The following is a 26,982-nucleotide window of genomic DNA, read 5'->3' as shown; positions in this document are numbered from 1 at the left end:
TGCCACGTCCGGTCTGTGTTTTTGTTACTTGTTCTCGTATTTGTATCAATCTAATGAATTAAGACCTTTTCAACTGATTTTTTATAGTTTGTTCATATGTTGTACTGTTACACCACTGTCCCAGGTTAGCGGGAGGGTTGGACGCCCGCCAACATGTTTAACCCCGCCACATTCTGTATTTGCATGTCCCAAGTCAGGATCCTGTTATTCAGTGGTTTGTTTGTTGCTGTTTGTTACCTTCTATGTCATTTTGTCTCTGGTGGAGAGTTGTCTCATTGGCAATTATGCCACATCTTCTTGTGTTTATACTTAAATGTCATGCATGCTTGACAAACATATTTTTGTTCGTTAAGGCAAGATTATATATCGTCAATTTTCAGCATTTCTATGTGTGCTTTCTCTATTTTGTTCTGTACTGTTATGAACCCTTTTCATGGCAAAACTTCAGAAAAAGATTTTAAAATTTCTTACAGATTGATAGACACGTTTAACAATAACAACAGATGCTGTTGCTATTTTCCTCGTTCAAGTTAGAAATCATTCTATTGGTATCTGATGAACTGTGCAGGGGTTTTAATGTGTGTTTTACTTTAATGAGAAATGATTCAGATAGGCAAAGGGATAGGTTTGTCATCACGTTAACTTGTGACTGGTTTAACCCACAACATTTTGTGTCTGGACCAAGTCAGGCAATTTGGAACACATGTTATTTGTTGATGATAATATTCATTTGTAAGACTATTTTTTGTATTTTGTAGGAGTGGAGCATGCGTATTAGTCGTTGGTGAGTATGTTGTACTGTTCAATATTTATTGTAACCCGTAAACCGAATGTAACCCATGAACGACTTAGGTCAATTGACATGGTGACGGAAGACGTGTATGTAGTAAGATATGTTAAAACCTTAACAGGCCACAATATATATTTTCGATGTGAATTAGTATTACCCACTTTTCTTTTTTTTCAACTAGCTGCTTCTGATAAGCCAGTAATATCTTCAATTTTTCAAACAGCTCCATACTTTGAGTTGTTTTGTTTGAAATTTGTTTTCATTACCTTCTTGTTTCCTTATTATTAAATTAACTATTTTATCTGGTTGCTGCCTGTAATTATAAGACAATAGAAATACATCTTATCTTAAGATAAACATGACTTGCTGTCTGCCTTTTACTTATGCACTTGCACATTATCTGTGTATGGTTTAAGACGGTGGAAATCGCATTAAAAGTGATTTAGTTAACAGTCAAAGAGAGGTAGATAGTCAAAATCATTAGCCGGACACGAACTGACAATGCCATGGCAAAAAACGATAAACGACCAAAAGACAAACAATAGTCTACAACAAACAACATAAAAAAACTAAAGACTGAGCAAAACGAATCCCACCAAAAATAAGAATGGGGTGGGAGGGGGGATAGTCTCAAGTGCTCCCGAAGAGTTAGCAGATCCTTCTCAATCCTACTTAATAAAAACTGTTGATAAAGTACAAGTGACATATTAAATGAATTAAGGTTTACACTCAATTACACACCAGGATAATTCCATTTTGTATCTGTTATATTTTTCCCGCCATATGTCTCATATTTCTCTACTTACCTGTGAAAACGGATTCGGGACGGACGCGTACCAATCTTGGATTGGGGTATTATAGGATAGACACGACAAACACATTCGAATGTGACAATGTACGTATATTTATATATATATATATTCAATATACAACATTATCGTTTATTCAGTTTAAAACGGTTTTTATAGCTGCATGTATTGAAAAACACAGAACAATTGCATCTTAACCCAATATTCTAATAATAATAAGCTTCAATTTTGACTTGTTTACGTTTGGTTGTCATATACATTTCCATTATAGTTGTATAAGTATGTTCAGTGTTGTATGGAAAATATCTATTTTTTCTATATTTAGAAGTTTATTTCTTTACTATCACTTTGTTAACGAATTATATTATACTCATAAAAAAATATCTCAAGACAAAAGGGTTAAAATCTATGACTATTATTGATTTCATACCCGTTTAAATATAGCATTACTATAAGTGACCATTAATGGTACTATATCGTACAGGTAAGTTTCGATCAATATAACAGTACATATTTTCATAAAAATAACAATTCTAAATGCAAATCTATGAAAAATTAAAGCTTTTATCTTTAAACAAATATTACGATCAGTTAAATTTTAAAGCCATCAGACACTTATTACAAGTAAAACGGGGTTTGTATTCCGAAAAGTATTCAATTTCAATTAATTTATTGAAATGAATTGTGTGAACAAATAATTCAGAAATATGATTGTTTCACTCATAGAAGAAAAAAAGCGGATGTATAATTCAAACCAATTATAATTCAACAAGACTCAGCCTTAATTATATATATAAATCTTCTCCCATATAAGATGGTTGAAAAAGTAATTGGTTTTTACACAATACACTAAATTATTTATCAGTTTGTGTTATGGGTAACGTCAGGGAAGGCAATCCTCTCTCATTTATCAAGAAAAAAATAACACTTCATATTGTAATGGTTAATTCAGCCTTAGCCGGTAACTTCAGTATCTCAAAATGTTACTATGTAGAGTTTTTTTTTAATATTTTTTTCGAAAATGTAGCGGGTCACGTCTGTATCCAGAAAGAGGTGGGGGGGGGGGGGGGGGGGGGGGGGGGGGGGAGAGAGAAAATAACCGATCCGGCAAATGGGGAATAGTTACCCACATGAGTAACTATCCATCAAATGAGGGATTATCATACTTTATAGTTTTCTAGTGTTAAAAAACTTTTTTTTTCACAGATATATGTAAATATTCTTCATGGTTGGTTTAAAGTATGAATATTGTGAGATAGTGCAATGGCCCAACAATTTTCGTCCAAGTCAAAAAAGGTAAAATATATCTTTATATCTTGGCTTTACATACATAAATCTATGCCATGATAAAGGTCAATAATACCAAAAAATCAACTGATGCGAAAAATTAGACATCACCAGTCCAATTGCTGTGGACTAGAGCATACTCAGTTCTAGTCAGCTTAACCTGCAGTAAAAATTAGCTATTGAAAGTTGGTTTTCTGATTAGAAATAAACTTAATTGAATAGCATTCTTCATTAATCATTACAGTAAGATTAAATGATAGAAACTGTTTGAATGTGTGTCCCACGTAAAATCGAACCTGATAGGAGCCAATATCAAATAATTTCTTAACCATAAACCCAGTCGACATACCTTTCGCAATTTGCCTTGAGTTTAGTTGTTTTTGTCCTGAATATGCATTAATAATTTGCCACCGGAGAGCCAAGACCGCAACAAACAATCAATCAATTAATCAATCAGTCAATCAATCTTTGTAATTGTGAACCCTTACAAACAGACAGTAATTGTTTTAACCTAGTTAATGTTGTTTTATTTCGTATATTTACTTTATTTTATCCTGTTACCCTATTAAAGACTGGACCTAGTATCATACGGGGATATCGTCGAGAACTTACGTATTTTGAGGTCCCTGTGAGAACCGATATCCCAACTACAACATATGCTGACCGAGAGGTCATCAAAGAAGTATTTGATGAAGTAGACGAAGAAGCTATAGCCGAGTTAGCAAGTGAGAGAGAAAATTCAACGGGACTTAATAACCAGAAGGATACAACAGTTAGTGATGGTAAGCTTGAAATACATGATTTTTGTATTAGTTGCTATTGGCTTTAAATTAGCTTTCAGTAACTGCGAGTACACTTAGATCTGTACTAATTATCACGAAGGGGGCATTTAAAAACCATATATCGAAAAACAGACACCATGTCAAAACTAAAACTACGAACGAAGAGATAAAAAACAATCCTATAAAATACTACACATAAGACTTATGTTTCAGCAATACGAAAATTTATTTCTTATCGTTTTTTGTTATCTCTTGTTTTTAAAATTAGAAGTCATTATTATTAGACAGTGAAAGTATTAAGACTACCGTTTATAAAAATTGTAATAGATGAATAGACAGTCAATCCTGTTATACAGTTTATTTCTATTAAACATGAACAGATGTGAGTTTATAAAGTAAAGAAAGCACAAGTCATATTGTTTTTCTCAAGTGTTAATAGATTATATTGATCTATTATAATATAGAAGAATAATAATGTGTCCGTTTATTGTTATTAACGTAAAAGAATAAAAGAAAGATTTGTTGCTTTATCAAAAGTTAATTGCTTTATCCTTTATAAATTGAATGGCAAGAGGTGTCATCAATGTTGAAGGTAAGGGCAACATAATGACAAAATATAAGCAAACAAATGCTGAATTGACTATATTCTTATTCATCAGATTTTGTGAGGACGATATATGGTCATTGCTCTTCCAAGATACCGATTCGTAGCTATGGAAAACTTAATTTCAACGTAAATGCCTACCATGGGGGATGTACCTCCCTTTACTTTGTGTCATGCGCATCTGGAAACGATAAGAATGAAACCTGCGTAGAACTGTTGTTGGTTAGGTCAGGATTCGACTGTAACCATGTCGAAGTAAGTCCTATTGTATCGTCTCAGGATGGTTACTTTAACCCTGCCAACAATCATTATGTAGATGAGGAAGGAACGTTTATTGGTGACTGCCAGTACGGCAACAATCATTTAATGTTGTTGACAAATGACTGTCGTTATGGTAATCTCAAGAATGGAATTTACATAGAGAGTCAAAACAAAAAGGTTCTTCTACAGCTACCTGTACCCGTATGTGAGGAAGACAGCTGTGGACTTTCATTAATACTTTGTAGTGGTTCCGATGGTGTCAAATACCACAATGCTGTCTACATTCTGCGCACTGGAGTACACAATAGTAAATTCGAATCAAAGCTTGTATCAGGGGAAGATATATTCAAATTTAATCTCGGAGAAAGTCATATGGTGACTGTTCATGGTCCATGTAACAGTCGGTACGGTCTATTCCATAATGCAAATAATTCTACCTCAAAACAGAGTCACGTTCTGGTGACGCAGACACAGTGTTTGACTGGAAAACACGTGTTACTGACTAAATTACCCGAGCAATGTACTCTCGTTATTCTTTGCTCAAACAGCTATGGCGTAGAAGATTGCACTATTTCTTCTATGTACTTTTTGGCGATCAACAATCAAAAACTTGAAGATGTTCAAGAAGTGGCAGGTAGTTTTGGAACGGATTGCAAAAAATCCAATATTTGGAAATTCGAAATTGTAGATGGAGAATTAGTGGTTATTGGACCAAATGAGCCATGTAAATATGCTGTTTTGTCCAATGTCAAAGCATGTAACGTAGACCTTATTTCATGTATTACTCAAGATGGTTGTTTAGCAACGGGTGAATCAACAAAGACAACAGGCAATGTGAAGGTTACCATGGAAGAAATAACCGGTCATTTGAATAAATCGTCAACAATCCGTATAATGTTAGACCACAACTTCGTACACACGATTTCAATCGACGAATTGACGAATAGAGATGGCGAATACACATTTTCCTATCAATGGCAGGAGAATGAAAAATATGTTGGCTATCATAAAGTTAGGATATTTGCCATAAGAAAGAATTTGAAAAGTAAGATAATATTATTCCTTTAATTCATAAGATAGCTTCCATAATACATTTTCATTGAACACCGGTTGCTATTTTACAGTTATCCTGTAATATGTATGGAGCTCTTTAGGCATTTGGTCAGACATGTACATTTTCTGTATATTAACTACACATTGAGCAAATATATACGATTTTCACAGTGTACAAATAAAAAAGTGTGTATAGTTGCTTGATAGTGTCATGGTAGGGTGCTCGTGTAGAGTCTTAGTGGTCGTTGTTTTGATGACAGGTAGTACGTCAAACCAAACCAGAGTTTTAAAAAAATGATAGTAATCGCTTCTATGGCTACGGATGCAGTACTTAAGACTTAGAGCAAAGACTGGTTGGTTCCATTTCGGAATAAAGTGTTCCGCGGTGATGACATAACACCATTTAAACTCTTATCTCGTAGAAAAACTTTTGAACATATGGGTCATCATCGCTTTGGTCTAGCCTACAACATTAATATGTTATCGTCCTGAAAATGCGCGAAAATATTTGCCACTGGGTGTTAATTATCCATGAATGAATCTATTGATAAATTTCTTTTTTTCCTCTTAAAAGAGTGAAATTGCGACAGATTAAGTGCTTTAATATCACTGGTTTAAGACTTTTATTGTATTTATTAATAATTATTCAGATACTAACAAAATTGTATGTTCATTGAAAACAAGGCTGACCAGGTCAATAATGTCATAAATGTAAGTATTTAGCCTGTATCAGGACATATATATATATATTTAAGAACATCAGTTGTTCGACCTGCTAGTCAAATGCGTTTTGTTAAAATATACTTTTTCACTTTTTTGGTCTTTTGGTAAATGTTGTTTGTGCTGTATTTAGACCCCTCTACCAAGAAATTTGTTTTGCATGCACACGTATAAAAATTGCGGTTTTTATCCAACGCAATCATAGGTTTGAACGTTGTTTTCAATTTAGATTTGTTTATATTTTTTCGTTTGGGCTTGTATTATATTTGCCTTCGGGTTTATATGATCCGTTCATCCTATTTCGACTCTTTCAAAATTCAAGAGTCTATCCTAAATTGAGGTAAATTATATGGCCTTCCAAATACCGTTTCGATTCCTAACATCACTGAAGAGACATTAATTGTCGAAATCCGGATATGGTGTACAAATTTGTGCACCTCATGTTTGCGGTATACCATCTTTTCCGCAAATTTTTTGTTTTCTGTTTGGTAATAAATCAATAATAAGATCCATTTTGTTACATCTGGTGATCCGTTTATTTGGCAATCGCCAATGGCAGTCAACAGGGTTTAAGAATATCAGTTGTTCGACCTGCTAGTCAAATGCGTTTTGTTAAAATATACTTTTTCACTTTTTGGGTCTTTTGGTAAATGTTGTTTGTGCTGTATTTAGACCCCTCTACCAAGAAATTTGTTTTGCATGCACACGTATAAAAATTGCGGATTTTATCCAACGCAATCAGGTTTGAACGTTGTTTTCAATTTAGATTTGTATATATATATATATATATATATATATGATGTCAACTTTCCCCACGAATAAAACTATAATATCTGGTGATAACCATATAAGAGATATAGTAAATCCTTTTCTATTTAGCTGATGAAGATGTGTTTATTGAGTTAACTGGTTCACCCTGTTCCTTAACCAGACAAAAACCAGGAGTCATTTATGCCTTAAACTGCGCAGGTCCGGCATACCAAGATCTCAATGATATTGTGTATTCAAGTGAACACCATCAGTTTGCTAACTTCGACAGAAATTTCCTTTCTGGTAAGATAACTTACAGAAAATCCTTTCAATTTGGAATATTATGAGACTTGTAAACAGTTTTACTAAACTCCGGGAAGATAAAGTAAAAGAAAATGCTACATTAGGTAGTCCCAACTGCTTGGTTTTTACTTTCGTTTATAATGGGGGGAAACATATAGACGATACCAAGGAAGCAATCGAAAACCATTAGTCCGATGAAACAGAAAACGTAAAATAACGTAAAAAAAATAAATACGACTAAACGACAAAAAATAAATCAAGAAATAAAAAAAAAGATGAAAAACTGAATATTTAGAAACAAGAACCCCTCCCATAAAAAAACCCGAGGACTAGGATGTAAACAATTCTAAAGAGAAAACCAACGCACTGATTTATTATAAAAAACAATAAAAGAAAAGTGATATAGCAAACAGTAACCAACGACAACTACTGTGTTGAAAGCGCCGAGACTTTGGACAGGTACTGAGAAATGAGGCGAGGTTAACATGTTTGTGAGAGCTCCACCCCTCCCCCTTACGTGGGGTAACAGCAAAACATAAGAACAAATTGTAACAGTTAGACAGGGCTTGCCTCATAAGATTAGAACGAAGCACGCACAAAAATCCAAGCGATCTAAGAGAGACTCACAGTTTATGAAAGCTTGCCAAAAGTTCTCCCGAGCTTGCGTTTGTAATATAGCAAATTTATTTGACTTGATAAAAACTGATTCAACTATTTTGAACGAATGTAATACCTGCAACCAAACATGTTTATATATATATTTCACGCCATTTGTAATGCATAACACGTGTATTTGATCAAATATAAAAGCTTATTTCACATAATATGTACATGTAATATCAAAGTATGCATATTCTTTAAACTTAGCCAAAGTCCACCATGTATATTGCAATTTACTATAAACTGTCAGTGAGGAAAGATTTCAAATGCATCGACTCTTTTATCGAAAATTATGGTCATACACAAGTAAATGTAATACGCTATTTCGTAGGTATGCAGAGCAAAGCTGTTGGTTCTGTGAAGACTCAGACAATACTACCCGCTTCAATGCTGAACTCACATGACGGGTTTTTGTATTCAGTGTCACGATCAGCATACACGGAACAAAAATCCGAACAACGGTTTAGGTATAAGGTAATGAGGATTTTATTTTAGTTTTTAACCTGGTTTTCTGACGGCGCCGGGAATAATCCGAGTTTTTAATTTGTGTTACGCAGGGCGAGCGGATGGATGGCTGTAGCTGTTTCCGTACAAAAACTAGAAAACCCTTCAAACTTTCCTTAAAATTTTTGATATGTTGTTACCACATTGATGACTAATGGAGGTCATGTTCGATAATCGCTTGTGGCTTTATGAAGTTATGTTTCTTAATTGATATGGAAATTACTCTTTATGTCATTTCCGTGTGATAACTTAATTACCGTTCAACAAATCTTTTCAAATTGTAATATTGATAACTTTTAATAGGGGCTATAATAATACGTTTGTTTGGCAATCACTGTGTCTCGTTTTTTTGTATGATGATACAAATCAATTCGCTTCTGTATAGTTTGTGCAAATACTATAATGTTTCTTTTGTTTTTTGTATAATTTATGTATTGCATAGCAGGAAGGTCTTCCTATACTGTTAATTGGATAGTTGTATGAACTTTTATATGAACTGTCCCCAACTAGTAGTTGTGGAAATGGTGATTGTTTCTGTTATATTGTATAGACTCTGGACGATTTAGAGCTTGATGAATTGTATTGAGACTTGTCTATTGATGAAGACTGTTTGTGCCCTCTAATGTATTTTGGTCATTATCATCAATGAGTTGCTGTTTCAACACATGAAAAGAAAGAGAGAACGAAAATAATTATATCTTCGAGTGCATCGGTATCGCATAGAAATTTATTTTTTCACATTCCACCTCGTTTGTCATCGTGTTTACACCAAAGAGAGCTCAGTTAATAATTGATGTTATATATGATAGCAATTAAGGGATATCCCATGCAAGATTTTATGGAATAGCACACAAATATTATCATATGAAAGACACATCCATAACTATCCATCCTGAGATCCTATTTAATTCAATTAAATGTTCTAGATTTCTCCCTTGGTATATTCTTCTGTCTGTGTTGATCTATCGATTCTTACTGTGAACGTTTTCTGTTTCAAATAGGTAAATGGTATACCAAATGGGAGCTACAAATTACGCATACACGTAGTTGATGTACCAGAGGACATAACTTTTAATGGCAGACCAATGAGCAAAGACGTCCGAGAGGTTTACTGATAATTATAACTTTTATGAAAATATTAAATCAATGATGAAAGTGTAATGTAAAATATGTTTAATTATTCATAAATGAAACAAACAATAACACTGATTCCGATAAAAAAAATACTGCTATTTTATAACCATAAGTCACCCAGAGAAACTTGCAAAAAGGATCCCATATAGGACGATAACTCTCCATCATCCACATTATCAATCCAATAGTAATGATGGTAAGAAAACCGAATCAATGTAGGGCGTTCGACAAGCTTTCCTGGATAAACCTTTATATGAAACTTTAATGCCGAGGACCTGACTATGTATACTATGTCTTGCAACTAATGAAAATTTGTGAAAATTGTTGTGTCTCTCTTTTAGAAAATAGAAGCTATGAAGAAGCCAGGAGATTTAGTTGGTCCAACTTGTTACTGTGTTGATATACACGTTGATATCAATTGTAACTTTTTAGAAATTGAGAGTGAAAGTAAAGACGTCCACAAACATGCTGGTTTGTTTTTTGTTTTTGTTTTCAGTGTGTTTATTTTCATACATTTTTTAATTTGACAGCATATTATAACAATCCTCAGAGAGGAATATTTGATTTTCGTTTTTTTTTATTTACTTTTTATACGCCCATTTACGGGACGTATTATGGTATACCATTGTTTGTCCGTCCGTCGTCGACATGTCTGACAGTAACTCACAAACGCTTTCACAAATTTGAATGAAACTTTAGATAAATGTTTTTATCTATTGACGTGAGCCCTCATTTTATAAACATTTAAATTTTACGTGTCCGAGTTATGTGGTTTTATTCATTAAAAAAGGTGATTTTCCAGTTTTCAGACAATAACTCATAAACGCTTTGAGCAGTTTTCATGAAACTTTGGTTAATTGTCTATATCTATTGACTTTAGCTCCCCTTTGATTTTAATAAATTTTAGATTTTACGTTTCCGGGTTATGGGATTTTATTAATAAAAAAGGGGTGATTTTCCGGTTTTCAGACAATAACTCAAAAATGCTTTGAGCAGTTTTCATGAAACTTTGGTGACTGGTTTATATCTATTAAAATAACCTCCCTTTAGTTTTTTTTTTTATAAATTTCTGATATGACATTGAGGAGTTATGGCAATTTATTCTTTGAAAAAGCAACGGGCGTATCATGCGCTCATGGCGCAACTCTGTATTTACATTAGTTGTCCCTTTTTTGTACTTTTAGTTTTCAACGCCCTGTAATTACGTAATGGTTTTTGCCTTCCAACTGATGTTAAACAGATTAATTTCTTATGAATGTGGTTTACAAAAATACTATTATTTATTTCATCTTTAAATTTCAGACCAGATTTGTGCTTTCGCTTTACTTGACAAGACGTACAGTGATAGAATCGTCACTGAATCACAAAAGAAACAAGAATATATAGAAAAACAAAAAGTAATAGACAAAATTCCACCATTGACGACTATCAACACCCGAAAGAATATGAGTATCGTTGGATGGTCTCAAAATCTACTTCATAATCCTACTGGAGAGGTATGGTACATTGGAATTGTACACTGGATACACTTTCCCGGTAGTCTGTGCTTCTGTGATGACATGACATTTCATTGATCCGTCTTTTTTGTAAATTTACTGTTCACAAAATGGTGAAACTATTCGAAACACAAAGATGCTTCTATCAACAGCCATTATTTGACTTAGTCCGATTTTGTGTAACTTTTAAAACATTCTGGTTTTCAAATGCTATTCAACTTTGTTATTGATCTGACCTTCCAATTGTTTTAATTATATCTCAATTGCTGAGTCTTATGTAGACGAAACTCGCGTCTGGCGACTAAATTATAGACAAGCTATTTTAATGAATTTAATAAACTGATAGTTCTCTTTAAATGTTTTTTTCTGTTGATGAATTGATGACGAACATGGCACTTTTACCCCTCACCACCCCTGTTCTCGTGTAGGTTTATCGTTTCATTTCTAATTATCAGTTATTGGTATTATCAATACCGATCTCTCTTTTTCATTTTGCATTTTTTTACGTCATATCTGTTTTCCTCTCTTGTTTTTGGGGTTTTTTTCTAAATATTTTGTCATTTTCTGTTTTTTAAGAATGGAGATTTGACGTTTTGGACGACAGAGGGAGATATAAAAGTTTGTGATGGAGGTTATGATACAGATACATGTTTTGTTACATCACATATATGGGGTTGTAAATATCAAGAAGTCAATCTTCTGGAATATTTCACTGAGGAGTACTTGGATACATCACCAGGCATTATGGTATCGTATATTATTAACCTACTATAATAATGTTCTTTTGTAATCAAAATTCATTATTTTGGCATAAGAAAAACATATATTCTTTTAAGAAAAGCGTACCATTGCCTTATAGTCATTACAGGTACTTGTAATGACCAATAGTATGTTAGCGCAATAGTCCGTATACTTGTTCCTAATACTAGTAGTCAAAAGTGTGTACATATGAGTAGGCGAAGCTTAGTACAATTGTTGTCCGCGTCATAAAAAAAAGCTTTATGAAAGGAATAGTTCAACCCATCCGAAATACAAACACATTCTTTTTTAATTGTTGTATAAAGCCTTTCAAGTTCAATACTGGATATTTCGATATGTTTTTTTTTTCTGCCGTCGTTAAAAATTCCGTTTCTGGCAAAATATGATTTAAGAATGCATGACTTCATCAGAGAATATTAAATAAACAGTTATCAATTTTTTTTTTTTTTTTTTTTTACTTCACTTCAAATATCAATGTTGATAGACATGAATTATTTCCTTTTTAAGGTTTTCGAAGATTACAAAGAAGGAGATTTTGGTGGCGGTAATTACTGCTTTACTGCACAGCTGTTGTCAGCTGATCGAAAGGTGAGAGTTATCAAATGCTTTTATCAATAGGCCCACGAAATACTTTCTATTTCACAAGTTCTAAAATTTTTGCCTGCAGTTCTTAGTAATAAATATGAAATCCATTCTGATCATTTCTGTTTTTCATAATCTATATTCATTTCTAATCAAATAAATCTTTACATATTTTTAAAAATTGTTTCTCAAGAACTTATTATTTGCCATTTAAAGTTATGCATAATGAATTGAATATTTATATTGTTCAGGTGTTGAAAGAATATACAACAGGAGAGATAGGACCTATATATTACCTTCACGGTGAATGGGAAGAGGCAAACATTATATTTTCAGACTATGGTCCTGGTGTCCGTTTTGTTGCATTCTCGTCAAAAGGTACGTCCTTTTTCAATATCTAATGTATTTCATTGTCTGTATTGTGTTTATATATTTATTAAAAACTGTGAACACATATATAAGGTATGCTTAATACATCTGAATAGAATTATGGAATACTGATTTATATTTTGACAGGTAATTGTGGTAATTGCATCAACCTTCCATTAACAGAAGTGATTCCTTGTGATAATTTATACAAAACTATTCAATGGGATATTTTTATATAACTCATTATTTATGAACTAATTTTGGAGGTAATTTGGAGGAAATAGTGTTTGAAGATGAAGCTGTTAAGGCATGCGTTTTTCATATTTGAGAGTAACGGGAATTTTTGATAAAACAACAGGACACAGAAACCGTGGAAAATGATAAAAAACAAAAAACGTCATTCTACAAAATTTTGATTTTTGGAGGTGATGGTGTGCTAATACTAATTGTAGAAGGGTAACACAACACACCAAAAAAGTTAAAATAACATGTATAGAAGGAATTTTAGAAAAAAGTGATTTTGGACAAAAATTATCCATATTTATATAATACAAACATTGTAAGCTTTTACAAAATATTCCACTAGACAGATAAACGCGATGCAAAAAAACTATAAGTTGCTTTGGTTGAGAATGAAATATTCTGTAGGAGTCAATGCGATTGCCGTTTTTGGACTAAAAAAAAAACTAACAGAATAAAAAATAAGGTTTTTTTTACAAAATAATCTTTTTGTAATTTCATGTTCTTACCTAAGATACAAATCTGTATAGCAGTTATGTTTTCTTGTTCACCTGAAATCTTTCATACGTGAGTGTTATTATTTCATTTTATTCCCTTAGACAGCATAGTTAACAATGTCGGCGCGGACTATTTATTTTGGGTTCATACATGTTTATAATTTCCTAGAATATTTCTATTTCTCATTACGACTATAACAAAAATAAAGTTAAAGTTACTATTGTCTTTGTATATATTTGCTTGAAAACTTTTAATATAATATTGTACAGGTAAAGATAGCAAATCGAGGGCTGGATTTTTCGGTCCCTATATATCTGGTGCCGAAGTGCGAGTAAAAAAAAAGAACAAACAGTCTGAAAATGACAGTTATGCAGACATTCCACAGGTGTGTTTTCGTTGTAATATAAGGATTGTTAATTTTACACTTATTGAAGTATAAGTGAACCTCCATTTACATTAAATGGGCATACGGAAAATTGACCAGAAAGTTATCGGTTAAAGATTTTCAGTCTACATCCTTTCGATAGAGTTGGAGTATACTCTATATCCTTTTGAAAGATTTGCAGTTTAGTGATCGACAGTCCTTTCATGTACCATTAATCGTGTTCTGCAATGACAAATCTGATCAAATTGTTTGATATTTTTCAAATATTTGACATTGCTTTTATGTAAATATGTTCGTCTTGCTACCTACCATGGAGACCACCCGTCTCTTACAAATGCATATGATAGTGCTTTAGAATTATGACAAAAATATATCTTATGATATTTTATTAAAATTACGCAGCACTTTTTAATCTACACGTTTGAAACCTCAATGCAACATGTCAATTGAAATGTACAGACGGCATATGTGGCGTCCATTTTGCTGAACTAGTATACATTATTGTTTAGGTGCCATCTGAAGCGCGCCTCCGGCAGCGGGACTTTCGCGCTACTATGAAGGCCCATAGGTGGCCTTGGGCTGTTTTCTGCATTTTAGTTGGGTTGTCGTCTCTATGACGCATTCCCTGTTACCATTCTCTAATCTATATGAAAAATAATTTTGTTGAGAATGTATCCGACAATAGACTTTTCTTGCTAAAGCATATTCTTAAAAAAAGTTACAAAAGAGTAATAAAATATGTAAAAAGAATAGGAAACGGAATAAAACAAAATGAATTTGTTTCATATTGCATAAAGATGGACAAGGCAGACAGCAAATCAGTTGCGGAGAAATTGGTTTCAAAAGTTCTTACGGATAATGCTGCCTTGATGGAAAAATTCATCAAAGAAGGTAAATATGCATGAACTATTATAATTTGAGAAAGATTCGTAAACTTCTTTAAATATCAAAACATTAGATAAGTTTTTTGGTAGATTCATGCACATATATCAATAGTTGAAGAGATAATAAGAACCATTGATATAAAGATTGAAATATATCAGACACAACTATAAGTCAGAGGTTGTAGTAGTTAACCGATTTTCAAATCTATATCAAGTTAGAATTTACACACAACCAAGAAAACAAACCCAATCGAAACTGATGCATAGAAGGGATAAGCGTTTTTTGCTATGCATGCATACACTCCTCCATGCAAATCCAGACAAAATTTCCCAAAATGTTTCTCGTGAGATATAGATCGTATTCGAGACGGTGACAGTATAAACTAGTATTAAAGTCTTAAGTAATTAAAAATAGTAATAAAAAGCACATTCAAAAGGGAAAATATTTTATTGAATGACACATGCCAGTGGAGAAAAAAAATATTACAAATTTGTTGAAATTGTTGCGTGTATTAAAAAAACTATAAAGTAAATAAAGATCACCAAATACTGCAAACTTGATACTATGTTGTCTCTACATAATGACAAATAAAGTATCTTTGGATGGGTATCTTATTAGCGTTTCCGATTTATAGTCTCCAACTCCTTCTCATATAAGTAACACAAATGAATACTTTAATCGAGAAAAATATCTAGCGGAAAAACCTTATCTCTATCATTTTTTTGCATTTGAATGCATTTCTTTGCAAACGTCGTTTTGAAAATAAATATTCAGTCATTTATAGTAATCGGTGCCAATTAAATCATCTATATTCAAAGTGAACAACGTGTCTCCGGTTATTTGTTACTGGGACATACAAATAAGATAACAGTACCTTTCGTACTCAACAAGCTAGTAGTTAACTATTCCAATTAATCACATTCAAAATGAATAATCAAGAATATATTCAGAGAAAGACGAAGTTCGTACAATATTTTTATAACAAATTACTGTTAAATCTTTGCCAGTATCATCATTACAAATGTTAAATAAATGACAAAATCATGATTCATCATAATGATTATGATTTCCGGATCTTTTTGCACCCATAATGCTATCATTTATTTTTGCGAAACTTGTCCCATGGCAATGTTTGCAATTATAAAAACATCTCATAACTTTTTAAATTTGCAATATTTTATGGATTAAATAACTATTAATCTTTGATTTGACACACGTATGTGTATTTAGATGACGTCCAAGATTTGACAAATACAAAAAGTATAATCGCATTAGAAGATGAAATGGGACAAGAATCGAAGTGGGCACTCCTTAAACGATTTTTAACAAAACAGAAGTTAGAAAAGAAGAGAGAAATTCGTGTTTTTGTTTCCAGTACATTTAAAGACTTTGCCAAGGAGAGAGATGAAATAATAAAAACGGCCTTCAGTGAGGTAAATTTCAAATTCTAAAGCTGTAACAATGAATAGAACTGCAACTTTGTACTCTATCATTTAACAAATTTTAATCTTAATGCTATTGTGTTTTCTGAATATGACAATAAGCAATATCATATTATGGCTACGTCAATTGGGGTAACATTTCGTTACCACCAGAAAAGGTACGTGTAAGGCGCTACAGCTTTTCTTTTCCAGTGGCTCGTTATTTAACTATTTTGACAATTATGAAAATACTATTTTTTTCGTTTCGGATACTTATTGTTATGTTACTGTTACATGTTGCAGATACGTCGTTTGTGTACAGAAAGAGGCGTATTCTTCACGTATGTAGATTTAAGATGGGGAATAACATCAGAGCAAACTAGCGATGGCAAAACAATAGCAATTTGCTTACAGGAGGTAAACTAATTTGAAATCATCTTAATAAAACACTTTATAAGAATATCACTTACTAAAGTATTTGTATATTCATTTTCAAAATGCTTCCCTTTTTGTACCAATAAATGCACCAGTAAAAGCATTTTTGTCTTTTCTTTTTAGTTAAAAATAAGGAACATTATAATGAAAGAGAATAATTGTTTATTTAATTATTTGGTTTCAAGGTTTTCCTTATTTTTATATTTTTAAATCTAACAATATATTTGCTAAATGCACGCGTTCTAAAATGAATGATTTAGTGTAATGATTAAACGCCGAAATACACATCTAGCCATTAGAATCAAATCTAAAAAGTTAAGAACGTCTTTATAGACATCAAACCATTTCAAAAACAGTAATTTTTCATTCCAGTCATATTTCCAAATGGATTTCCCGAATAGGTAATCACACTAAAATTAATGAAAGTTACTAGATCTGAAAATTTGCACGCGATTGGTCCATCAAATTCACATGAGAAGCAAAACTTAAGTTTTAAGTAAGAAACATTTGTTTTTTTGTACCAATAAAGATTGATCGATGTCGACCCTACTTCATCTGTCTGATGGGAGAGAGGTATGGATGGTCCCAAAGAAAGGAAGAGCCAGATGATGTTTTGAATTCTACATTTGACTACGCAATAGAAAGCTACCCAAATCTCAAATGGATAGATGAATTTAGATATGGATCCAGCGTTACACAGGTTAATTCTTTGTTCTTTATCTGATTATTCATTAAGGGTTCCTAAATAATCACAACGAATCATTGACTATTTGTTATGTTTTTGTCATAACGGAGGTATAACATGAGCTACAGTTTGTCCCTAAACATTGCAACAACAACAAAATAATTATTTACCATTCAAGGTTGTTTTATTTTTAGTCATCAAAGTATGTCAATAGTATCTACCCATTTTAGTGTAAACTTCATTTATGGAGATGTTTTATTAAAAACAATTATCGGTAGATAATATATGTTAATCCCCAACCACGAAACGGGCATATGAGAATGCTGATGCCCGTCCATCCGTCTGACCTTATAAACACTCTCATACCTAAAATGTAGGTTTGAAATTCAGGACCGATAAAACATATTGAAAATCAACGTTGTTAGAGATCTCGCGCCTTTATGTCTAATTACAGTTTAATGAAATGTATGTCAAAAATTAGCAACATCTTAGACAGATTAATATAATGTTATCAACGATCGAATATTTAAAGGGGTGATACCCTTGGAAATTTTATCATATTGACAATCAACACTGTTCGTGCACATGCGCTTATGCCTACTTTTTGTTTTAATCTAATCATGTGACAGAGTATCGTAAACATTATCTCAGAATTTTGAAATCAGCGTCAATTGTTATTGGTGTGTGTTGTCATGGGCCTTGATATGTAGTTAAAATTGAAAATCAACGTGCTAATTGCTCGCTCGCCTTCATTTAGCATAACAATGGAATAAAAATTTTTACATCATTATACCTCTGGAATCGGGCGAAAATCATCGCAAATCGAATATTTCTTTTTTTCCCATGGAAATATTTATAATATGAAAAATCATCATTGTAAGCACTTTTGCGTCTATAATTATTCATCTTGATATATTTACTATCCCTTGCCGAAAGTTTAGAAATGTATAAAGTATATAGTCGTTTATCTATTCGTTTCATTTGATTTTACACACAAGACGACTACAAATCATATACATAGAGGTGTCATCTTTTTTCAGTTGATGCATGTTTTTTGTAAGTCAACACCTCCAGAAGGTAGCATTGATCTACATGTTAAATAAGAATGGCTTTGGAAAAGCTTACGGAAAATTTTCCGAAGATCTACACGTCTACGGGGCTGTCTTGACCTTCATTAATGATTTAAGAAAGTCATGACAGGCGAGGTGCTAAGCTGTCGTTTAAGATGACTAATTTTTTTTTTATTTTATTGGTTTTCCTGATTGCTGCATCAAGTCCTAATAGTTAAAAATAAAACCATCATAAATAGATTATATAAGTGAAGAAATACATGTTCGTATATTTATGTGCACGTTTCTTTAAATTCAGATAGAAAAAAGTACTGAAATGATTTATACAGTTCTTACCTTTCAGTTAGAAGTATTACAGGGAGTTTTGAATAATCCAAATGTGTCAAAAGATAAATGTTTCTTCTACATGAGGGATCCTCCATCGAAGGAAAAACTATCAAGTCAGGAATTTAAGGTTCTATAATATTTTGTTTCGTTTTAATACACCTCAATGATTGAATTAATTAAAAAAGAGACTTTTTCAACTATACAAAAATCATAGTAGCGAGTAAACATCTAAATAATCAATGCAAATATACTAGTATTTATCTCTGTTCAGGAAATAACATAGTACATACACGGTTGTCTCTTGTAATCTTAAATGACGTTTAATCTATAATTAGTCTATAGAACTTTGGCATCAACTTAAACTTTGTTGGGTTTTTTTTCTCAAGAAATACATATTATATGCACCAAATATATTGATACCATAAACATATTTGTTAATAGTTTCACTTATCTGCTGGTCATTTTATGTAGCTAGTTTAAGATAGCCTATTGTAACACTACCACCAGTTTTCCCTCTTAAATGTATTTCTTTTCATTTTTGTTTTAATTCGAAACAGATGGGAATGTGGGGAGAAAATTTGTATGATACAGGAAGCCAATACATGTTTGAAAAAAAAATGTTACTAATCTAAAAATCATTGCTGATCACGTTGTCTAATGTCTAAATATTTTCATTACAAAAGAAATACTCGTACTTTCGATCAGTTTGACAGAAACATCATGTCACTCCATGAAGAAAAATCCACAATATTACAAATACATGGGCATTGTCTAATAGACAATAAGTTTTAGACTTGGTATTTTGTTACTCAAGACATCTCTTAAAGGAAATTTATATATTTAAAGAACACGTTGCTGCAATGGACAAGTCTCTATTTACTATTTCCAAAATTAACGTTTGAGGAAATTCTTGTTTTTATTGTCTTCATGAATAAGGTCGTACACTGTGTCATTCAAAATTATATCAGTTATCTGTAAATAAAGTCATCAAAGCTACCAGGATTAAAATTATGTATGTGATTATTGTATAAAATTCACTTCACAAATATGTTAATGAGATGAATATAATGATTACCTAAAATGTGGATTGTAATAAATAATCATCGTTTTTCTGATGACCAATCTCATGTTTGTTGATATACCACACGCTCACTCGATTTTTTTAATTGATTATTATAAGTATGCCGTGACAGTAAATGGAACTGTTAATGTCAATATTTTATTTCATATTGTTTAGTGTATTATATCTATGCATTTTAATAGTCTCTTATAATTCTGTATAGAATGACTCTCATTTTATTTAGTATTGTTTTATAATGTATAAATATTGATTGTACTTGTTTGAGAGATGAGACTTTAATAAAACATTGTATTGAATTGTCAAAAATTGGATGGCACTCATAAACCTGACACTAAGGCCATACAAAATTGACAAAACATTTAAAAAAAAATATTGATGATCTAACTGTTGACAAATACCATGAATCGTATACAAATTCAATAGTTACTTTTTCAGCTCCTTTCCTCAGAATCAAAATGGCATCATCAGCAACAAGAAAGGTTAAAAACTCAAGTTAAGGAACATCCACTGGGGCTTAACATTACTACATTTAAATCTGCCACAGAAGTTGCTGAAAATATTAAAAGGGTAAAAAAGTTTCTTGTCCTGTTTATTTTACTCTGTTTGTTTCTGAATAATTTGCAGCGTTAGAAATGCATATTTTATTTGATTTAGGTTGGAACAGAGTTCCACAATATGAATATATTATAGAATGAAAATCATATATAACAACGCTTGCATTGCATAATAGTTTAAACTGACATTTATTCTATGTTGAGAAGGATAATGTAATGTCACAAATCATCAAGAATTTGAACTTCATTTAGGATAAAGGTTCACTCATACATCTTAAATTATTTAGTATGCGAAATTTCGTACGAAGAGGAAATATATTCTTAAGTTTAGTTCAAATATTCTTTCTTGTATCTTTACAAAGGAGAAGTTCAATTTCTTCTAATCTTTTAATCCATGACCTTTGTAAAACACGTATTTTAGGATCTAGAACAATGTATCAACATTGATTTCCCTAAAGGTACAGATTTAACGCAGTTAGAACGCATGCGAGAGGCTCATAATGCGTTTGGTGAAGCTCGACAACGTGTGTACATAGGAAGACAAGATTATTTTAAAAATATTACCAAAGAACGAGACAAAGGGATAACAAAACCATTTATTATACTTGGAGAATCAGGTAGGACTTTGAAACTGTAAATACGATAAATTATGTTCTATGTATGATTTAGCATTATGCTGTTAAGTTACGTGAATTGACCGTTGCATTTGCCTTGATTTAATGGATTATTTACTAACCTTAAAAGTATCCACTTAGGCAAAACAATTATCCTTATCAAATAATTTCATGTATTGGCAAAACTTTCAGATAGATTTTATATATTCAGTATCACTTATATATTTATAACTGGATTAAGGGGTTTTTATGCATCCGTTTACGGGACGTATTTTAAAAGGCATACCGTTGTACGTCCATCTGACCGTTCGCCTGTACGTTCGTCCGTCATCAACATATCGGACAATAACTCGAAAACGTTTTAACCAATTTTCATGAAACTTTGGTAAATTGTTTATATCTATTGACGTAAGCTCCCTTTCTATTTCTCTAAATTTTAGATTTTACGTTTCTAAGTTATTGGATTTTATTCATAAAAAGGTGAAATTTTTCAAGTTTTCGTACCATTACTCAAAAATACTTTGAGCAGTTTTCATGAAACTTTGGGGACTAGTTTATGTTTATTAAAATAAGCTCCCTTTCAGTTTTTTTTATAAATTTCTGATATGACATTTAGGAGTTATGGAACTTTATTTGCTGAAAAAGCAACGGGCATTTCAATGCGCTCATGGCGCAACTCTTTAATCTTGCAGTTGGCACAGGGTTTAAGATTGATTAGCTCAACTAAATTTTTTTTTCTTCATGTTTGTAGCACTTTTTAACTTTCATTTATTATACCATAATTTATGTACATGATATGAAATAAAGCACTATTTAAATGTTTGTCTGATAGCTAAATACCTTACGTAAGTAAACCCTTATGAAATTGCAATGACTGTACCTGGCCGTAAAACGTCAGTAAACGATTATACAATAGTTCCGAAAGATTTATCACAATATGTAACAGCAATGGCTGCGATGGTTTCATATTCTAGCCTTTCATTTTTGGATCACAATAATGTCTTATTTTTTGGGATGATTTTTGTATAGATGGTAAGTTATGATAACCTTATTTGATGATATTTGTTACTTTTGAATTCAGGAAGTGGAAAGTCATCACTGATTGCTAACTGGGCCAAACAGATTGAAGATGCAGAAGCAACAACCTTTGTATTTGTGCATTTCATAGGAAGCTCTGCCGATAGCTCAGATTACATCAAGCTTATTAGAAGGTAATTATATTAAATCAATATACGCTATTCTTCAATATAGTGGATAACTCGATTTTTGAGAGCCTGTTGGTAGCAGTTGTATGGTTCAAATTTCTGATCCTACTCATTACAATCTCATTTTCAAATGGAAGTCAAAATAGCCAAATGCGTCAACTGTTTCGCCTACTTTTACACTGTTTTAATGTTCTACCAATAAGCATATCGTTAATTAATTCTGTAAAATAACGTTTGGTCAGCAATATTGTGAACTTCTGGTCCTTGAGATTTTCACCAGCTCAGTAGTGAATGCTACGGCTCTTACACGTTATAGAACATATTAAAGTCATATGGAGTTTCAAATTTAAAAAAAATGAATATGTTTTATATACTTGAATGGCTAAGATTTACTAAAAAACAAGTGAACGTGAACTTTCTTGTAAAAGAAAATCCTTTATATTATCACTTATATTTTCCCGTATGCATTGACATTAACTCCGTGACCTCTCCTTTGAACTTCGACCACTGCACAGCGCAGTGCGAGGGGAAAACCGTTATGAAAGAATGTAAACAAACGTACACTGGAAGATAAATAGTAATAATTTATTCTTAAAGAACAAATTTAATACAACAAATCAGTTAACAACTGTCGAGGAAAAGTTTAATTAACGAATGGAAACGCATGGAAGATATAGTAAATATATCATGCTGTATCAGTTCACTTATTTGCCGTGCTCCACATGCTCTGTATTGATTGTTCATAAATGTCACGATCCGGTAAACGTTGGCAACAAACTCGAAATTTATTTAAGTTGCGATCAACAATCACTTAATGAAATACTATTTGTCGATAATACGTTATAGATCAGTAATAAATATGAAAAACGTGCATACAGGACTTACTTTATTATATATGTATGAATTGCTTCAATAATTTTGAAAACAGTAAAATTACACGAAACTCGTTTCTTATGATTTAATCATCAATGTTGTTATGAAATTATATATAGAAATTAAAGTTCAACTCCCTGAAACATATTTGAACTTTAGATGGAATTTGATATTCTTTTTGTGTCATTTAGCATTTTGCCAAATAGCTTCGCAAGTATTCAAGTGTTTATTCTTGAGAGTATCATCAACTCAGAAGTCAATGTTTTATCACTTTATACATGGTATAGAACAAACACATTTTCAATGCTCTTACTATACGGACTTCATTAACAAGGGTGTTCTCCTTACACATGCATGTTACATAAAAAATCCTCGAACGAAGTTGTGAGGAATAACAAATAAAATCGACGATACGTAAGTTTTTCGGTCATCATCACAAATTGGTAGCCCGATGCAATGTGTCGATGTCTCAACTCACTATCGACATGTTTTCGAGGTCTTAGATATTAAGATACCAATATAGGCGCCTCATGTGCAATGTAACCGATTGTGTCCTATTCCCGATTGTGGTATTTGGACTGAGTGAATTTGCATGGCAAGAGATGCTAACCCTGTCCACGCACCCATGTATTGCTCCTTTAAGGGTCAATCCGATTCCTTCAGTTTGTGTTTGTTACCTTGATTTTTTTTCTTTTAAAACGATTTGCAATTTGAACATCGGTTAACTGCTGTCTCCTTAATTTGCAATCCTTTGGTTTAAAAATGTTGACTTTAAGCGTTCCGGGTGAATATAAATTACGATAAGCGTTTTGGACTTCCAGATGTGCATTTATTAAGTATTAGTTTTATCGTGCAATCGAAGATCAATCATTTTAAATATTTCGCAGAATTTTATTTTTTTGTAAATCACAATTACCCATCTGACAGAAAACTCAGATCGTTTAATAGCCAAATAGATATAAGAAGATGTGGTTGGAGTGCCAATGAGACAACTCTCCATCTAAGTCACAATTTGTAAAAGTAAACCATTATAGGTCAAATTACGGCCTTCAACACGGAGCCTTGGCTCACACCAAACAGCAAGCTACAAAGGGCCCCAAAAATGACTAGTGTAAAACCATTCAAACAGGAAAACCAACGGTCTATTCTATATAAAAAACGAGAAACGAGAAACACTTATGAACCACATCAACAAACGACATCCACTGACCATCAGGTTCCTGACTTAGGACAGGTGCAAACAAATGCAGCGGGTTTTAACGTTTTAATTGGCGCCAAGCTACGTTTGATTTATTTTTGTACTTTTTGTGCGAAACAATCTGTTAAAAATCTAATACTTTCACTGGTGAAGGAGCGGTAGACACAAACACTTATTGAATATAAAAAATGGAAATGAAAACGGACACCGACTAACTCTTATTGTCTATTGGACATTAGAACACGGATGTTTTTGATAGTTTCTGTTAAGTTTAATTCACAAATTTTATAGACTCCGGACAAATTAAAGCTTTACATATTGTAAAGAAACATGTCTATTGTTGAAGACTTATGCTGCTCCTTATATGTCGTTTAATTATTCTTGTCGTTTGGTTCCTGCCTCATTGACTTAAGCTCATATCTCTTTTTGTTAATGTTTACTGTTATTTTAGATTGTTTGAAGAAATGAACATATTCTATGATTTCGATATGCAAATTCCAACATCCGAAACTTTGCTGATTAATGATATTGGAAAGTGGTTAAGGATGGCAGGGTCTAGGACAAAGGTTGTAATTGTTCTGGACGCACTTAATCAGTTGGATGATGGCACTGGTGAAGACGGTATATACTTTGTGATTATATGTTTCATTATTTTACACAATGATACTAGCATTGAAAGATATATTATGCAATGGTCGGGATGAATAGAAATATAAGGGTGTTTTGGCATCTCATCACACAATGGTCTAATAAGAAGAACATTCAATTGATAATATTTGACTGCAAACGTTCGCCTCAAACAGCAGGGTGTTTATGTAGTGGGTGTCTGAATAGTGTGTATATGGCATAAGGTCTGAAGTAATGTAAATCGTACATATATGCAGTTTTTCTCGTTTTTTTATACTTATTTTCAAAAACAAAAAAAATGATGTAGGTTGTATTTTCACAATTTTTTCTTGATTTTGAAAAGGCAAATACTTTAAGAATCACAAGGAACATACGATAATACACACAAACTAGTATGTCATCTGAATTCATGAACTCATAACAAGACAGTCAATGTCACCAAATTTATGTTTTCCTTGACCTCACATAACCCTGACTTGATTTCCTTACTGCGTTTGATATGTCTCTTATTATCTGAAGCTATGATTGTGCTGCTGTTCCCCTTTCTATCAAATACTTTCGATGGTTGAATGGTTTTGATTATATTTGAATATTTTGATAAGTATCTATAACATAAACAGTAAATTGAAATAAATAGAAAATGTGGTCTATACATCAGTTACACATCAACACAAAAAAGGAAAGGTATAAATTGTAAATTGCTTTTAGCCTATTTAATACAATTTGCCTTATAGTTGAAAACCAAAATAATTCTGTTGGTTTTGAATTCTATAATTGTATTCATGTTACGTATATCGTAGGTTAAAGTGCTACATAAAACAGTGAGCCTCTTAATAAAGTTTTACGTCTGAATAAGTATAAACGCAGTATAAACAAATAAACTCATCATGGACACCAGGATTGAAATCTGTGTACGCCAGACGCGCGTTTCATCTACGAAGACTCATCCTTGTGACGCTCGAATCAAAAAAGTTAAAAGGCTAAATAAAGTACGTAGTTGAAGAGTATTGAGGACAAAAAATTCCGAAAGATTTTGTCAAATACAGCTATGGCAATCTAATCCTGGTGTAGAAAATCATTAGAACTTTGTAAACAGTTAACGTTTAAGTATGACCATATTATGACCAGGTTTAAGTACTTATTTTTGAAACTAATGAACAAACTAGTTGAGTTGAATTCATATTGCACTACCTGTTTGGAGAAAGCATCAATACCGCTTGATCCTGTATATAAGTATCTAGCATTTCTTTCAAATGTTAAGGTATTTAATAGAATGCTTCTGAAGCAGCAAATTTATAAAATGTCATTGAATTTTTAAGGTTTTCTTTAACTGTATCATGTGTATATATTCACATATCAGTGACCTAGCTTTGATAATTTATTAAACGTGCTTAATTGAAAAAATTACTTATTCAAGAAATGTGTGATATTGATATTACAAAAAAATAGCATGTGACTCTAGCGCCTTATATTTCAGGTTCAGAACACGATTTAATGTGGGTACCAGAAGAATTACCATCAAATGTTTTCATGTTGTGTTCAACTCTTCCAGGAAGGGTAATCCAAATTACACAATTTCACAATTTAAATATTTAGTCTTATAATGCATGGAAATATTTAGTGATCAACCTAATTATTCCTTAATGATTTGAAAGTAGAACAGCAAATTTATTATGTATACAATTAGAACACAATGTTAATTATGCACTGTATTAATTCAACTTTTAAGAAATTATAATACATGAACCAAATTAAAGATGGCTATTGCTATTTAATATATGACTAACTGTACAACCCATAAATATGAATTATTTTTAAGGCAATGCGAGCTTGTTTACGTAACAGATGGCCAAATATGAAAGTAGAACCACTACAGGAATCACAAAAGATGCAAATAATTACTGACTACTTGCAAGGTGTTTACGGAAAAACTCTGAACAGTGAACAGAAGATAATGCTGGTGAATGCTCAACAGACATCTAATCCTTTGTACCTCAAGTCGCTACTTGATGAGGTAGAGT

At 32.2% G+C, this 26,982-nt stretch overlaps 1 protein-coding gene across 1 annotated transcript in view; it reads left to right on the top strand.

Moving 5' to 3' along the window:
- Nucleotides 1–1,648: 1,648 nt before the first annotated feature.
- Nucleotides 1,649–26,982, top strand: part of LOC127703258 (uncharacterized) — a 39,676-nt gene continuing 14,342 nt past the window's right edge. The window contains exons 1-24 of the mRNA XM_052207771.1: nucleotides 1,649–1,685; nucleotides 2,806–2,895; nucleotides 3,458–3,668; nucleotides 4,328–5,578; nucleotides 7,186–7,359; nucleotides 8,351–8,493; nucleotides 9,525–9,629; nucleotides 9,999–10,128; nucleotides 10,960–11,153; nucleotides 11,730–11,900; nucleotides 12,420–12,500; nucleotides 12,746–12,872; nucleotides 13,871–13,986; nucleotides 14,784–14,877; nucleotides 16,102–16,304; nucleotides 16,596–16,709; nucleotides 17,257–17,427; nucleotides 18,826–18,936; nucleotides 20,326–20,457; nucleotides 20,866–21,061; nucleotides 22,140–22,269; nucleotides 24,786–24,955; nucleotides 26,439–26,518; nucleotides 26,781–26,975. Coding sequence (XP_052063731.1) covers nucleotides 2,863–2,895; nucleotides 3,458–3,668; nucleotides 4,328–5,578; nucleotides 7,186–7,359; nucleotides 8,351–8,493; nucleotides 9,525–9,629; nucleotides 9,999–10,128; nucleotides 10,960–11,153; nucleotides 11,730–11,900; nucleotides 12,420–12,500; nucleotides 12,746–12,872; nucleotides 13,871–13,986; nucleotides 14,784–14,877; nucleotides 16,102–16,304; nucleotides 16,596–16,709; nucleotides 17,257–17,427; nucleotides 18,826–18,936; nucleotides 20,326–20,457; nucleotides 20,866–21,061; nucleotides 22,140–22,269; nucleotides 24,786–24,955; nucleotides 26,439–26,518; nucleotides 26,781–26,975 — 4,332 coding nt within the window. The 5' untranslated portion in view covers nucleotides 1,649–1,685; nucleotides 2,806–2,862. The remainder of the gene's footprint in view (nucleotides 1,686–2,805; nucleotides 2,896–3,457; nucleotides 3,669–4,327; nucleotides 5,579–7,185; nucleotides 7,360–8,350; nucleotides 8,494–9,524; nucleotides 9,630–9,998; nucleotides 10,129–10,959; nucleotides 11,154–11,729; nucleotides 11,901–12,419; nucleotides 12,501–12,745; nucleotides 12,873–13,870; nucleotides 13,987–14,783; nucleotides 14,878–16,101; nucleotides 16,305–16,595; nucleotides 16,710–17,256; nucleotides 17,428–18,825; nucleotides 18,937–20,325; nucleotides 20,458–20,865; nucleotides 21,062–22,139; nucleotides 22,270–24,785; nucleotides 24,956–26,438; nucleotides 26,519–26,780; nucleotides 26,976–26,982) is intronic.

Source organism: Mytilus californianus, unplaced genomic scaffold (genome assembly GCF_021869535.1).
Source record: "Mytilus californianus isolate M0D057914Y unplaced genomic scaffold, xbMytCali1.0.p SCAF_5, whole genome shotgun sequence".
Classification (NCBI taxonomy): Eukaryota; Metazoa; Mollusca; class Bivalvia; order Mytilida; family Mytilidae; genus Mytilus; species Mytilus californianus.
Note: the sequence above shows the minus strand (reverse complement) of the source record. Positions and strands in the feature narration are given on the sequence as shown.